The sequence below is a fragment of the Onychostoma macrolepis genome, chromosome 15 (genome assembly GCF_012432095.1).
Source record: "Onychostoma macrolepis isolate SWU-2019 chromosome 15, ASM1243209v1, whole genome shotgun sequence".
Lineage (NCBI taxonomy): Eukaryota > Metazoa > Chordata > Actinopteri > Cypriniformes > Cyprinidae > Onychostoma > Onychostoma macrolepis.
In genome coordinates this window covers 163924-179355 of record NC_081169.1, presented here as the reverse complement: position 1 = coordinate 179355, position 15432 = coordinate 163924, and the positions used below count along the sequence as shown (strand labels likewise).

The 15432-nt window shown below is 37.5% G+C and overlaps 1 protein-coding gene across 1 annotated transcript; it reads left to right on the top strand.

The window, feature by feature from the left end:
- The first annotated feature begins 848 nt into the window (after positions 1-848).
- Positions 849-15218, top strand: otol1b (otolin 1b). Its single transcript, XM_058745063.1, has 5 exons — positions 849-885; positions 9676-10082; positions 13172-13261; positions 13366-13437; positions 13519-15218. The coding sequence occupies exons 2-5, from the start codon at positions 9683-9685 to the stop codon at positions 14400-14402; spliced, it is 1446 nt and encodes a 481-aa protein (XP_058601046.1). The 5' UTR covers positions 849-885; positions 9676-9682; the 3' UTR covers positions 14403-15218.
- The last annotated feature ends 214 nt before the right edge of the window (positions 15219-15432 follow it).

Here is a 15432-nt window from a genome sequence, read left to right as displayed (position 1 = left end):
TTGAATCTTTCTGCCATTAAACAGTGTATTTAAATAGGATTGAAGCATGCATCTCAAGCCCTCACAGACCCTTCAGACTGCAGCTCCACACAGAGCGCTCATGAACGTTCCCTCTAGTGGTGAAATATCAATCATCGGGCATTGCACAGAAACTCTGAATTGCGGTTCACATTGCTACACTTGCTTAAACGTGATTTGAGGTATTTATAGTAGGAATTCATGATATTTACAAGGCCAAAGGGTCTTTCTCAGGAGGTGTAATTTGGAGGTTTTGCGTGTGATACAGCTTTTGTTTACTCTCTTAATTACATCAGTTCCAATCCTAATGTGACACTTATAGAATAAGAAGGTGCTTTTGGTTTAGAAACAATAAATAAGTACGTATTTAGAATCGGGGTAATATCTGCAGAAAAACATAAGGGGTAGTTGTGGTCATGGCTATTTGTGTCTGAGGTGTGAGAATATGATTTCCTGGCACCTTTTCTAATGGAAGGATACAACACTGTTATCCCCCCCCCCCCAACACACACACACACACACACACACAGTGCTAGTATAAATGGCAGAGCCCTGCATGAGAGTCTAGGGGCGAAAAGTGAGAAAGAGGGAGGAAATCAGAGGGAATGGGAAGGACGAGCAGGTGAATAGAGTGCATAGTGTTCTGCGGGCTTGGGTCAGGTTTCTGGGTCAGTTCTGGTAACACCGCTGCCCAGCACTTTGTTGAGGTTCAGTCTGGGTGACTGTAACTGTGAAGCACTGGGCCAGAACCGTAGTACACACCCCCTGCTCTACTCTAAAATCCACATATCTGCTGCCTTCAGTGTTTTGAGCTCGATCAGAGGGAGACGGCTGAAGCCACTGGACACGAGACAAGCCTGCTGTCTGGTAAACACGTTTACTGATGCTCTTCGTTGACTTGATGTCTCAGCTCTGTCTGAGGATGCAGTGGTGATGTACCAGAAGTTACATTTGATCACAGTTCAGTTTGAGTTGTTTATCCATTTTTGATTTCAGTTTTAAAAAATGTAAAAGATAATCTCTGATCTTTTCTCTTGGATGTACTGGCAGTTCGGCTGTATAATATATGATATATAGTTTACACCTGCTTTGGTAAAGCTAGGTGCATTTCTAAATTCAAAATTTCAAAAATGTAAAAAATGTTTGCAAATGCCATTTTCCAAGAGCTTTTGCCAAACACGTAATTTGCACGGTTTTGGATGTTTTATGTACATGCATTTTAACATGTGTTTTAAGTAGTGCTGTCAAACGATTAATCGCATGCAAAATAAAAGTTTTTGTTTACATAATATATGTGCGTGTACTGTATATATAAATACAAACACATACAGTATATCTTTTGAAAATATTTACATGTATATATTTATATTCATATAATTAATATATAAATATATTTAATATATAAACAACATATTTTTCTGTGTGTGTGATTTATATATACATAATAAATATACACAGTACACACACATATACTACGTAAACAAAAACTTTTATTTGGATGCGATTAATCGCTAAATTAAATTTAAATATTTTGGTAGATAAAGTACTTTTTGATTTTGCAGTGTGACGTTAAACTCTTTTAAACATACTTTTGTAATTATTAATTTATACATGTTTTAATGACTTTATATTCATTGAAAGAGTGCATGCAATATTTTTTAAAGGTAAAACAGTGAGCAGTTATAGCACTATTATTTTGTGTCTATTTTTCCTTGCTTTTTACATAAGCATCATTTTCTACAACCCTGTGAATCAAAAAGCCTTCCAGTCTGTCTTGGGAATTTGAAGGGGAAAAAAGCAGAAGGTGAATAGTCCAAAAGCCTCTCTATTCCTGACAAGGTCACAGTGATCTCCATTAAAGGCTTACCAGCAGAGCACAGCCTCAACCGTTACCAAAGACACCTCCAGCTCAGGTGACACACGAGCCCCATGCTCCTCAAATCCCCTTAAACAGGAGCAAACATGCTTTACGGATACGATGCATTCATGACATGATGCATTGATCAACATGAATGCACGTCTTTTTATTTGCAATTTTAAACCTCTGCATCTGAGGACCATTATAAGTCAAGAGCATCTATTTCTACGCGCTCTGTTGCTCCTGATTGTGGAGCAGTGCACCAGGGGCTCTGGGGTTGTATTGCGATACCGGCTCTGTGTCCTATGGTTTACCCTGTCTCGCTCCCATAAGGCTTTTCAGGAACGAGGGGGGTCGGTGTTCAGCAGAGCCTCTCTTTGCATGGGCAGGAGTAAAGTGAGCACTATGGCTGGGTTTGTCTTGAATAGTGGAGTGACACCAGCAGGTCAAGGTGGAGTATTACCCTCCTGAAGCAGCCCTTCCTCTCACGTTTCAGATGGGTATCGCCCCCTGGCCTTGCTGTGCTCCTTGCATACCTCAGTCTATAGCCTATGTTCCAGTCTGAAACATAAGACAGACTGAATTTTCTTTATGCCTTTTTCAGCTTCATTGATTCCAGAGGTTCTTGGGTAGGATGAGAGAGAGGTGTACAGCAGCTACAAAAAGTATATGAATGTGTTTTTGCTCTCGTTCTTTAAGATAAATGACACTAGCATTGATACTTTTCCAGGTAGCAAATTTAGGTTATAAAAAAGGTGGCCTTACATTTAAATTAGTGCCGTCAAACGATTAATCGTGATTAATCGTATCCAAAATAAAAGTTTTAAAAGTGTGTGTGTGTACTGTGTATAGGCATATATGTATATATAAATACACTCACATGCATGCATATTTTAAGAAATATATGTTATGTTTATATATTAAATATATTTTATATAAATTATATGCATGTATACATGTAAATATTTTCAAAATATATCCTGTCTGTGTGTGTATTCATATATACATAATAAATATACACAGTACACACACATATTATGTAAACAAAAACTTTTATTTTGGATGCGATTAATTGTTTGACAGCACTAATTTAAATCATTTGGTACAATGCACTTATTGTGTACATATATGTTTTTACATTGTACTTATATTTTAAAAATGCCTGCATGTAATTACATTTATAATTACACTGTTGACCCATCCCTTACACCTTAACCCACCCTAAACCTACCCATCCCACCAAACCTGTCCCTAACCTACCCGTATCACACCTCAGTAGCGTTTTGCAATACAATATGAACACAATAAGTACATTGTACTTATTTTTTGATGCAAGTACATAGTAGTTAAGGCCACCTAATATAAAGTGGGACCTAAAAAGGTTGTGGGAACATTGTTTTGAAATGTTCCCAAAATATTAAAATGACTAGTTTTCTTGTGATTATAATGTTATTTAAAGGTTACAAACTGTTTCTTAAAACATTCTACTAACTTCAACCAAAATATAACGTTATTTGAACATATTTTTAATATTCTAAGAATGTTAAAATCTCCAGTGTTCTTGTAGTGATTAGAATGTTATTTAAAGGTTACAGAAAATGTTCTTACAATGTTCCAAGTGCAAATAATATCATAAGAACATTTTGAAAATGTTGTTCTCTCAATGTAATAAGAATATTCATCAAGTACAAACAACATCATAAAGACGTTCCAAGAATTTTGATCTCAGAACGTATTCTCTCAACATTATGAGAACGTATTTCAAATATTAATAAAGTTGTAATATAGTTCCATAAACATTGCTTTAAGAATGTTTCATCCTAACATTTATACAACTTATAAAGCAAATGCAGTAATATTGTGAAATATTTTTACTATTTAAATAACTGTTTTCTATTTGAATATATTTTAAAATATAATTTATTTCTGTGATGCGCAGCTGTATTTTCAGCATCATTACTGCAGTCTTCAGTGTCACATGATCTTCAGAAATCATTCTAATATGCTGATTTGCTGCTCAAGAAACATTTGATTATTATTATGAATATTTAAAACAGTTGAGTACATTTTTTTGAGTATTCTTTGATGAATAGAAAGATCAAACGATCAGCATTTATCTGAAATAAAAAGCTTTTGTAACATTATTCACGACTACACCATTCAAAAGCTTGGAGTCAGTCAATTTATTTATACATTTTTTGAGAAAGACTATATAAATTAATACTTTTATTTAGCCAGGATGCTTTAAATCGATCAAAAGTGATGAAAAAGACATTTATAATGTTACAAAAATTTATATTTCAGATAAATGCTGTTGAACTTTCTATTCATCAAAAAAAACCTGAAAAAATTCTACTCAGCTGTTTTCAACAATAATAAATGTTTCCTGAGCAGCAAATCATAATATTAGAATGATTTCTGAAGGATCGTGTGACTGGAGTAATGATGCTAAAAAGTCAGCTTTGAAATCACAGGAATAAATTACATTTTAAAATATAAAAAATAAAAATAAAAAAAAATCACAATTTTACTGTTTTTGCTGTACTTTGGATCAAATAAATGCAGGCTTGGTGAGAATCATGCTGTTAAAAAGCTTTTGACTGCTAGTGTACTTCATTTGGAGCCACTGTATTTAAGCATTGCACAGTTTAGTGTCAGTTCACACAGAATGCATTTTTGCTGCTTTTTAACAGGTTTTCTATGTAAACAACATGTGCTAGACTGACATCTTTGACCGCTGTGCCACATCTTGCACATAAGCGCTTTTGAAGACACTCTGCAAAGTTTTAAGAAGCGTCTCTGTGAACGACCCCGAACACATCACACACGCTCTCACAGAACTAAGCCGGTCATGGTCGCTGGCTGCCAGTACCCTTCATTTTACCTCAAAAGCAGCTTCGTTAGATAAGCCATTTCCCTCCAGAAAACAGTTGAGGCTGAAGTGAGCTCCTGAGATTATCGCTGCTCTTTTGGACAAAAGCTTTTTTGGAGTGACACCAAACAGATTGGAATGAGACTCTGATTTCCTGACTGAGGCTGTTATATTCGGCTGGCAGGTTCTGCTCTCAGCGAACGCTCTAGAGTCCAGCATCACCTGTCGCTAACTATTCCGAGAATGAAGCGTGAGGAGTTTTGATCCAGGTAATCGGTCTATAAGGTGGTGTTATAGCGATGAAAGCTGTGAGCTTGGCACCAGTCCATCCAAATGCGTCCTCGATCATGTGTCAGGTTGCCCCTGGTCCATCCCTCCAGCTGCCAGACCAGTATTTTTTCTGTGCTGTTTGCTCTTGGTTAGATGGCTTGGTTCATGAGGGTATTCTATGTCACAAAAGCACCACACGATACAGAGAAACATGGCCACTATAGTGAGCTTCTGGATAGTCTTACAGAACCTGCTACAGCAGCCTAAACACTGAAGTCTAACATTTATTTCAACACACACTTCTATGCTTTACTCATGGCCAGTTACTCACAGGTAGAACTAGCTATAATGATTTTGACCAAGAATATTTTGGAGAATGAATTTGAAATTTACAATAGATATGTATATTACAAAAGATAGCAATCATAAATCTGAATAATGTGGGATATATGGAGCATACAAATGTATTATTTTTACAGTCCATTATATTGAAGTTTATTGATTTGGTTAAATTAAAAAAAGTTATGTTCAAAGCAAGAAATAAGTTACTTCCGGGAAATGTTTCCAGATAGGCAGGGTGGAGTTAAACTTTAAAAAGATTAATATAAGAACAACCTTAAAAAGTATGTGTATCTCTGTTTGGAGCAGGTGTTAAGCATTGTATAAAAACACTTTATTAAAAGCACATGTGGATGTATAGAGGTGTTTGTGGGGGTTATAATGCTGATTAGGATGGGTGATTGTTCTGGATAAAAACCATTTGGTTGGTGTTTAAGTTATTGTGGATTTGTTATTTTGTAAGGAATATATAAAAATATAAAGATACCGATGTAATATATTAAAAGATATACTGGAACGATATGGAATTGTATATGGGAAAGATAATAGGCTTTTCGGACATAACATCTTTGCGACGTGGTTTTTCTTTGGTGCTGCAACATATTTGTTGTGTTTATATATTTTGTTTTATGTTGTGCTTTGTTCGAAATAAAAATGAAATGAAAATGTTCTCATGCGAACATAGCATTTCCGTTTTAATGTAAGTTTCCAAATAAATCGCACAGATACCAGTTGAATGCTATTAGTTGTGTTGGGTGAGTAACTCTAAAAAAGTAATGAATTACTTACTAACAGTGTTACTGACAGACATTGCTGTCTATAAAAAGCATTGCACTTATACTTATTACTTTCTAAATCCTGCTCTTTTAATTCTTTCAAATAAATAATTCAAAATTGCATAAATTATTCTTGAACTGACTAAAGTACAACATTACAACATCGTTTTAACATTAGATGTAACTTTTTGTTGTAAATTTTGATTGATAAATCCACTATTGTTTCATAAAGAATTGTTCTATAGTATATACAGTATTTAATGCAATTACATCTTAATTAAATTGCAGAACAATTATGAGTAATACCTTACTTTACTTTTTTTAAGGGAAAAGTAAATAAATGACAGTAATGAATAACTTAGTAATGCATTACACCCAACACTGGTTATTAACTATTATTTACTCACACTTCAAGAGTTATTTTCATTCATTCCTGTAATATATGGTTCTGAACTTTAAACTGTGGCATGAACACAACTGCTTCCAGATATACAAGCTCCAAAATGTCTTGAATCACATTGAACAGTGCAGGTACATGCTGCTTCTCTTTAGTTTTCAGTGTGCATTTGGAAAATTGTGTGGCCTTCTGTGGTTTGTTTGGTGTTAGAGATGAACTCTGCAGGAGCAGAGCTATCTAGAGTGACTTGAACAATGATAAGAAGGCCATGTCAGAGTCAGAGAGGAAAATTAGCTACCCCCTTTTGTGGTCTTGATAAAGATTTTTTGCTTTAGAATGCAAGTAAAACTGCTTTTTAAAATATGTTTGTACACAACTGATGATGAAATGATAAAGTGCTCTTTAACAGACATCTGGAAGCCGTACTGTACTATGAATCGTACAAGACCTAAAAATGTATCATTGAATGATCCAATGAAACTCCTACTGTATATTACAAGTGACTTAAAGGCATATATGACAGGGTTTGGTGAAAACAAACTTGCATGTTGTTTATTGCACATTTATAAGAATTGAAAATGGGAACTTTAAAATGGGGTCTTCTGGAAAAAAAGGTTGGATTTTACTTAGTTTCAGGTCAGTTTTAGAGTTTGGCTGACAGTAATAACTGTAGCAGAATTAAATTGCCATCAACTGATCTGTTCATCCAGCGAACATTCAGTGTAAATTCATATCAACTCTAAGAAAGGATATTTCTTAATAAGAGTCAGTTAACCACCTGAGTAAAACCATCAGCGCTGTGTATAACGGGGTCTCTAACTTATACTAAACCTCTGTTTCGTTTAGTTAAATGTACGATACTTGCATTGCCTTGGTCGTTGGCGAGTGTCCGGATGCAGTCTCGGATGAAAGTCTTGATGGTTTCAAGGTTTTGGACTTACGATCACGTTCTTCCGGGATGAAGAGTGATGAATTCCAAAAGATGTTATTCTGGCTCGGTGGTGATCGGGAGTTTCCAGGTAGAAGGTGAAAAAGAGCTAAGAAAGAGATCATCTGAGGTCCGAGGACCTTTGGTTGAATGGAAAGTCAAGGCCGCAAGGCCTGGCACAAAAACGTAAGGGTCCAGAAGCGTTCTAGCTCACATCCTCATCTTCTCAGAATCTAAAAGATTCGCAGAATTAATTAATTAATTAGAGAAGAGTCCATTTTTATGGCATAATGTCTTTCCTATAGGAAAAAGGTAGTGCGAGTTGCTCTGCTTGCATTCCTTTAAGCAATAAAACTAGTGTTATCTGATGGGTTGCCATGGAACCAGAGGCCTGTTCTGCCTTTCTTAGGTGTTGGATGCATTTCGGGGGAAGGGTCCACAGACCCTCATAGTTGGCCCTTTGGTTGGTTGAGGGGGCATAAGAGATTATTTGTTAAATATAACAAATAGTTGTGTGTCTGATCGGTCCAAACGCTACAGAAGTGATACAATCACTTTATAAGATGAATAGACTGATATTAAGTAATTACTTATTCTCAAATCAAATTAATACATTGATCAATTCATGTATACAGAGACAATAGCCAAAGAAAAAGCATTAAATATAAATCTCGCTCTCTCGGCTGCTGCATATTAGCGGCAGAAACATTCCCTTCATGTTAATATTGATGCTAACAATAATATAGCAAAACTCTTGCTTAATTCAAATTCAATTAATATTTGATTGTATAAAATGTAAGTGCATATATTACGTTACCAAAACTTCTGGTTCTAGCGTGTCACACACGCACGTTTGCACTTACTGTATCACATCTGTATGTGCGTTGATCAGCTGTAAATAAAAGTTAAAATAAAATCTGAATTTATGAATGATGCACTCATCTGTCAATCTCTTAATTCTCTGAAAAGATCAGGATGAGCAAGCGACAAATGCTTATAAAAGGTTTGTGTTGCCTCCTCCTGTGGCAACATGATTTATAGCAGCGCTTGCATACAGGTGCAGTAAGCTCAGTTCGTTCACCTTTATCATCTGTTTTGTATGCAAAGTAATGTCATATTTCACTTCTACTGTTCTATTTATTAATTTCGGGTGCGTTGATAGTTTCATCTGTTTGATCCATCGCGCTGTTCTGTTGTCACATTTACCAGTTGCGCAGCTATTTGGGAAGCACTGCCACCTACAGGTGCACCTCGCAACGTCAGTGTATGAAATACCGAATTGAGCAAAATTATGATATCGTACCGTTTGAAATATAATACATACCGGTATTTTTCCAGTATCGGTATACCGCGCATCCCTACTAGGTGGCTGGTCTCGTTTTGCTCTCGCAGTACTTTGATGGCTTTTGTCACGCGGCAGCAGATCTTTGCGGCGCCGCATGAAGTCGAACAAGCCTAAAATCAAATATGGTGACAAACCAGTAACATCAACATCATTGGTTCTTGCACGTCACTTGACTTGACAAGCACCAATGGCATTTAATGGTAGTTGACGTATCGTCATATCCAATTTGCATCTATACATTAGTTAACCAATGATTTGAGTGCCTTTCTCTTTTTCTTGTCAATACTGTTATTCTACCTTCAAGCATTCTTTTTGAATCAACACTTGAATGTAGGTAGGTTTCATAAAAAATGCAACATTTTAAGCAAAAAGCTGTGAAAATCATATTTTTATCAAATACTACATATGAATCATATTCAGTACCATGATCAAAGCAAAGATGCAGTAGATCGCTTCCATCAGTCCTTTACCTCTTCCTGGATCAAATATTTCACTCGGTAACATTAGGCAGTTTTCATTTATATGGGGTTAGTGTTGATGATCGCATTACTTTTCATATGCATCTGCTTACACATGAGATCAGTCGTTTCTGTGTCTTCCTTGTCTGTGTTTTTGATCGGGACAGTCTAGACTCATTCAGGAGATGCGTAATAGCGCCCCCGAGTGTATAACAGTGAAAACATGGACACCTGGAAAATTCCGTGTTTGGCGGGGAAAGAGTTAAATGTGACTGATATTGATCAATTGCAATTAAACAAATCCTTCTTTCACCACCTTTCATACATTAAGGTTTAACAAATTACAAGGCGATGTTTGGTCCAGTCAGGCTTGTAAATTCTTATTCACATTTCTTATTCACTCTTTCTCTACAGACAGAAAATGGGGATGATCTTTGAACGTGCTATCTTCATAACTGTAATAGCACTGACCTTTATAACCCTGTGTGACACCATCAAGCCCACTCAGAGGCCAAAGTACCAGTACACCAAGAAACCCCCTCGAGAGCTGGTCCAAACCACTGTTTATGTAGGCAAGCCTACGGTCACCGCACGGATTGTGGACTACACCAAAACAAGAGAGCGCTTCCCTGTGCACGTCACAGAGAGCACTACAGTTCCTGCTGACAGCTATATCGACTACCCTACAGACACCACCGCATCTCCCACCACGGCCAAAGACAATTACACACTAGACTACAATGAATGCTACTTCAACTTCTGTGAGTGCTGCCCTCCAGAGAAAGGCCCGCAAGGCTTCAAAGGAGACATAGGACTGCCAGGTCAGCCAAGCGAAGTCATACGTTCTGCATGTTCTTATAACAAAACAGGGCCAGATTTACTAAACAGGGCAAATTAGTGCGAGACCGATGGGAGTGCAAGGTTCTGCAGGTGATCTACTGATAGATGCCGAGAGCTCATGTCAAGTCACCTTTATTTATATAGCGCTTTTAACAATACAGATTGTGTCAAAGCAGTTTTATAGTATTGAACAGGAAAATAGTGTTTAATAATGCAAAAGCACAACAGTAAACACTCAATTTTCAGTTGAAGTCAGTTCATCATTGATTCAATGAGCTCATATCCATATTGACCAAAGCAATCTAACAAGAACATTGCAAATTAGTGTAGGGTCACAAAACAAGCAGAGACGATGATAATCAGGTGCTTGTAATGTACTAACAACACATGTGCACAATGGGTTAAGACATGCTTTTTTGGGTGATAAATAATGGCGCAAATACCAATATGTTGATTATTGCAAACTTTAGTTTAGCACCTTGCATGATTCAATTAACCCCTTAATTGACACTGTCAACTTAATGCACTTTTTTATTGTCTTTTTAAAAAATATTTTAACGGGCTCCTCCCCCTAGAGGGCAGTGTCAAGTGTCACATTACAAAATTTACTACAATAATTTATGATCAAAACTTTTTATAATTTGACAAAACATATCGTTGGAAAGGTCTGAGTCTTAAGGTTCATCTTTGGTGGTTATTTTGTGATAGAAGTACTCTTGAAAATGCATGAAAAATTTTTTAAAAATGTTTGGGTGAGTGTTTTGAGTTTGGATGTCATCCAGTAGCATCCAGTACGCCTAAATAAAATCTCACAGGAACCTCCATTTTTTTTTATACCAACTTCAAATTTGAAATATAACTTTAAACATATGGTTTTGATTTTATAGCAAGAGCTGTAGATTTCAAAATATTTTATGAAATATTTATTTTATATAAAATACAATTTTTTAGTACAGTACATTTTCTTTACAGTAAAAAACATCTATGACATTTATATACTTAAATTTTTTTCTTGCTTTCACTTCAGCAATAATCTGAAGAATGGTGGAGGGGCAGTTGAAAGGTTAAATACTTTTCTCCCATAAGTGTTGCATCTGAAAGGGAAACTCCTACAAATGCATACCCAGATAGCAACATATTGTCGGCCCAGATCCGGCCCACATCTGGCACATGTGGAATGATGATCTGGCCACATGTAGCGTGGAATGATGGCACTTGTGTGGACCGCTCCTGTTTGCCACAAGCAGGCCATAGCAATGCCACATGTCAGCCAAGAGCAAAGAAATAAACCACAACTGGACCTTATCTGAGTCACAAAATCTTTGTATTTTAAATATGGAGTCACGTCAGCCTTAATAAGCCCATTAACAAGCAGAATCACTGAAGGAAAGAAGAGAACAGAAAAAATGAGATGAACAGAAACTCAACAACAACAACAACTGACTGCAGCCACAGCCTTAGATGAAATCAACTGAAGATAAAAGACATTAAATCTCAAGTTCTCAGCAGAGGAGGATTAAACAACTCCACAAACAGCATCACCAGCTTCACTTATTACTAATCAGATTGACTTTCTGTCAGACATCTACAGAAGTTTTTTTATTGAGAATTAACAGGGTTTAAAGGGGTCATATGATGCGATTTCAAGCTTTTCTTTCTCTTTGGAGTGTTACAAGCTGTTCATGCATGGATAAGAGCCCTAAAGTTGCAAAGACTAAAGTCTCAAACCCAAAGAGATATTCTTTATAAAAGTTAAGACTTGTCCACGCCCTCCTAAAACGGCTCATTTAAACACACCCCACATGCCTATGTCACTGTGTAGGAAGATTTGCATAACACCGCCCAAATGTATACGCAAAGGAAGGGGTCGTGATTTTTATTCTTGCTGTTGTATTGTTGTTGCCGCTGACGCCATGTCGTGGAGACGCTGTGTTTCATGTGAAAGCAAAACTACTTTGTTTGGGCTTCCAAAAGAGGACACAACTAGAAATCAGTGGTTAAGTTGTATTTACAACACTGTTCCAGAACAGTACAACCCAAATATTAGAGTGTGTGCAGCGCATTTTACAGAGGACTATTTCCTGAACCTGAGAGAGTAGCCTATAATGCTGACTTGCACAAAGCCTGTTTCTATAAACTTTGCAAGGACAGTCTGGCGCTTCTGACTCACAGCTCAATATGTTTTCATATTTAAAGAATTTGCCACTGACTATTCAAACGCGAGTTCTGAGCTGTGTAGAGTAGTGCTTGTTGTTTGTCGTTTCTCCGATCACAAATGCAGACATAGTAATGTTTACGCGGCGCTTTGCAACGCGCGTGTGAAAAGACAGTATAAGTCATTATAATCAGTAAATTATGTCCCCACTGGATGCAACAAATGCCTCGTTTATAATGGGTTTTATTGTTTTTGTGTCGTCGCGTCGGGACACGGCATCACAATACGGTAAGGGGGCGTAACATTTCCATTACAAGCTTGAAGTATTCGGCCAATCACAATGCACTGGATATCTGGCCAATCAGAGCACACCTCACTTCTCAGAATGATGAGCTTTGTAAAAATCTACGTGTTTCAGAAAGGTGGGGCATAGAGGAGCAACAATAATGTACAGTATGTGGAAAATAATGTGATTTTTGAACCTTAAACCACAAATACATTGCATTACACCAAATACACAAAATAATGTACTTTTTAGCAACATCATATGACCCCTTTAAATCCAACGTTTGTTTCATTTATCACCATAATGGTGATTAGTGTTTTGTGCATCGGTTTCATAACTTTTTTTTACAATAAGTTTGTCTTTGCTGGCTGCTATGATGTTGTGTTTATCAATTATGTTGCTATCTGGGTATTCCATAAGGTCAGCAGCAAAAGTAACTGTGCCCATACCTTTCCATCGCTAATGTTTCACTGCTTGTCTTTAGTAAATCCAGACATTAGACTTTTAATTATAAAAGAGGGTTTGCTTTGGTACAGGTTGTTAGTAAATCTGGCCCTTAGAGTGTTTTTTACTGTAGGTATGTGGGGGAAAACCTGGCTTCTGTCATTTTGTTTAATGCCATATTGTAGGCCCACCTGGAGAAAAAGGAGCACCTGGACCCAAAGGTATGCCGGGCCCAATAGGGCAAAAGGGCTTTTCAGGATCTAAAGGGGATAAAGGTACATGCTTGAGCAGTAGATTATATATGGACATTATCCTGGTTCTTTTAACTGTAATCTTGGTGATAACATGCATGTTTGAAATTTCCTATTGTTTTCTACAGGAGAGAAAGGTGATCAAGGAAACACAGGACTGACTGGATCTCCAGGCATCCAGGGAAAGGCTGGAATGAAAGGTGAACACAGTTATCCATTAGGTCCCTGCAAATGTTATACCCAATAAAGATGAATAAATGCAATATATTTGTACTAAACAGGTGAGATGGGTATTAAAGGTGAGAAGGGAGCAGCTGGACTGCCAGGATTCAAAGGTTCGAAAGGAGAAAAAGGAGATCCAAATTTGAATGTGTCAAAAGGTGATCAGGGAGAGCCAGGCAAAGATGGACCACCAGGACCCCAAGGCATGTCTGGTGAAAAGGGTGAAAAGGGTGATAGAGGAGAGTGCGGTTTACTTGGAGATAGGGGCCAGAAAGGTGAGCCAGGTGATCCTGGACCACCAGGTGTGCGTGGAGACCCTGGTCCATCTGGGCAACACGGCATGCACGGGACTCCAGGAATCGCCGGAGAACGCGGGGAACCAGGAATTCCCGGAGCAAAGGGTGAGCCAGGAGCACGGGGACCAGCAGGAGTCAAAGGTATGAGAGGTCTGAGGGGAATGAAGGGTGACCGCGGCGCCCAAGGGAAACGTGGAGACCGAGGCCTAAGGGGACTGAAGGGCTCAATGGGTCAAAGTGAATCAAGAGTACGGTCTGCTTTCAGCGTCGGCTTATATCCAAGCAAGTCTTTTCCCCCATCGGGATTTCCAGTTCGCTTCGACAAGGTCTTCTACAATGGAGAAAACCATTACGACATAGTCACGAGCAAATTCAACTGCACCTACTCAGGAGTTTATGTGTTCTCCTACCAGATCACGGTGAGAAACAAGCCGCTGCGTGCTTCTCTGGTGGTGAATGGGGTGCGTAAGGTACGTTCGAGAGACACCCTACAGGGTCAAGACATTGACCAGGCATCCAATCTAGTGATCCTGAAGCTGGATGTGGGAGACCAGGTATGGGTAGAGACGTTGAGAGACTGGAACGGTGTCTACTCCAGCAGCGAGGATGACAGCACCTTCTCTGGGTTCTTGCTCTATCCTGACTAACACCTTCTTCATGGCTAGATCTTGAACTGAACTTTACATGACATGGACATGGGAGAAATTTATGACCAATTACAGTAGATGTAGTGTTTTTATCATAGAGAAACAGAAGTGTACTGTTTAAACAAGTATTAAAACGAGTATCCCATTTTGTTACCCACATCAGATAGGCTAATTTGATTTCAAAATTAAATTTGGACAGAAAAAAAAACAAACATCGAAACTCCATATTCACAAAATTGTCATACAGTGCACGGTGTGTGTTGTGAGAGCACTGTGCATCTCTTTTTATTGACCGTTTTGAACATTCAGTACATGAATGATGAAGAAATTATTGTTTTAATTAGATGACAAGTCTAATTTTAATTATTTTGCTTTTTGGTATACAGTCTTTATTTACCACTCAAATATCAGAGAGTTTGACAAAAAAAAAAAAAAAAAAGTGTGATTTGAATCATTCGGACAATGTTTTCGTGCCATTTAAGCTTCTTGTTGATTGGTTACATATCAATGAGCCTCTACAACATATAGACAGGTATATTGAATATTCCACTCAACACATTATTTTTCAAAGAGGCATCATTCCTTAAACAGTTCATTACTCATAGGGTCAACAAAATAAACATAAATCATCAAATCATATGTTATGTATTGTATGAAATACAAATCACAATGTAGGCTTTGGGTTGATGGGTTTCTGAGCACTAAAGTAATAAAATCAAGCAAAAGAATATCACTTTGATTAACGCTTCACTTTCCTCACAACAAAGTGAAAATATACAATGTCGGCACACAAATGGTAGCACTTTAAGGACCAATTCTTACTATTAACAAGAATATTAGTATTTTGGCTGTTTATTAGTACTTTTCACAAGTTCGCTTGCCCATCCAGTCCTGATGGTTAATGGTAAACGAACTTGGCTTGCTGTCCTTAATGGAGGCTTGAACCCGAGGCTTGGCTTGAGCGCTGAGTTCAATCCCCCATTACGGTACTACCTAGAGAGAGAAAAACAGAAATAGAGGAGGAGATGGG

Coding starts and splice junctions, on each gene's coding strand:
- otol1b (XM_058745063.1), top strand. CDS start 9,683: ATGGGGATGATCTTTGAACGTGCTATCTTCATAACTGTAATAGCACTG. Junction 10,083..13,171: donor AGGAGACATAGGACTGCCAG/GTCAGCCAAGCG, acceptor GCCATATTGTAG/GCCCACCTGGAGAAAAAGGA. Junction 13,262..13,365: donor AGGATCTAAAGGGGATAAAG/GTACATGCTTGA, acceptor TGTTTTCTACAG/GAGAGAAAGGTGATCAAGGA.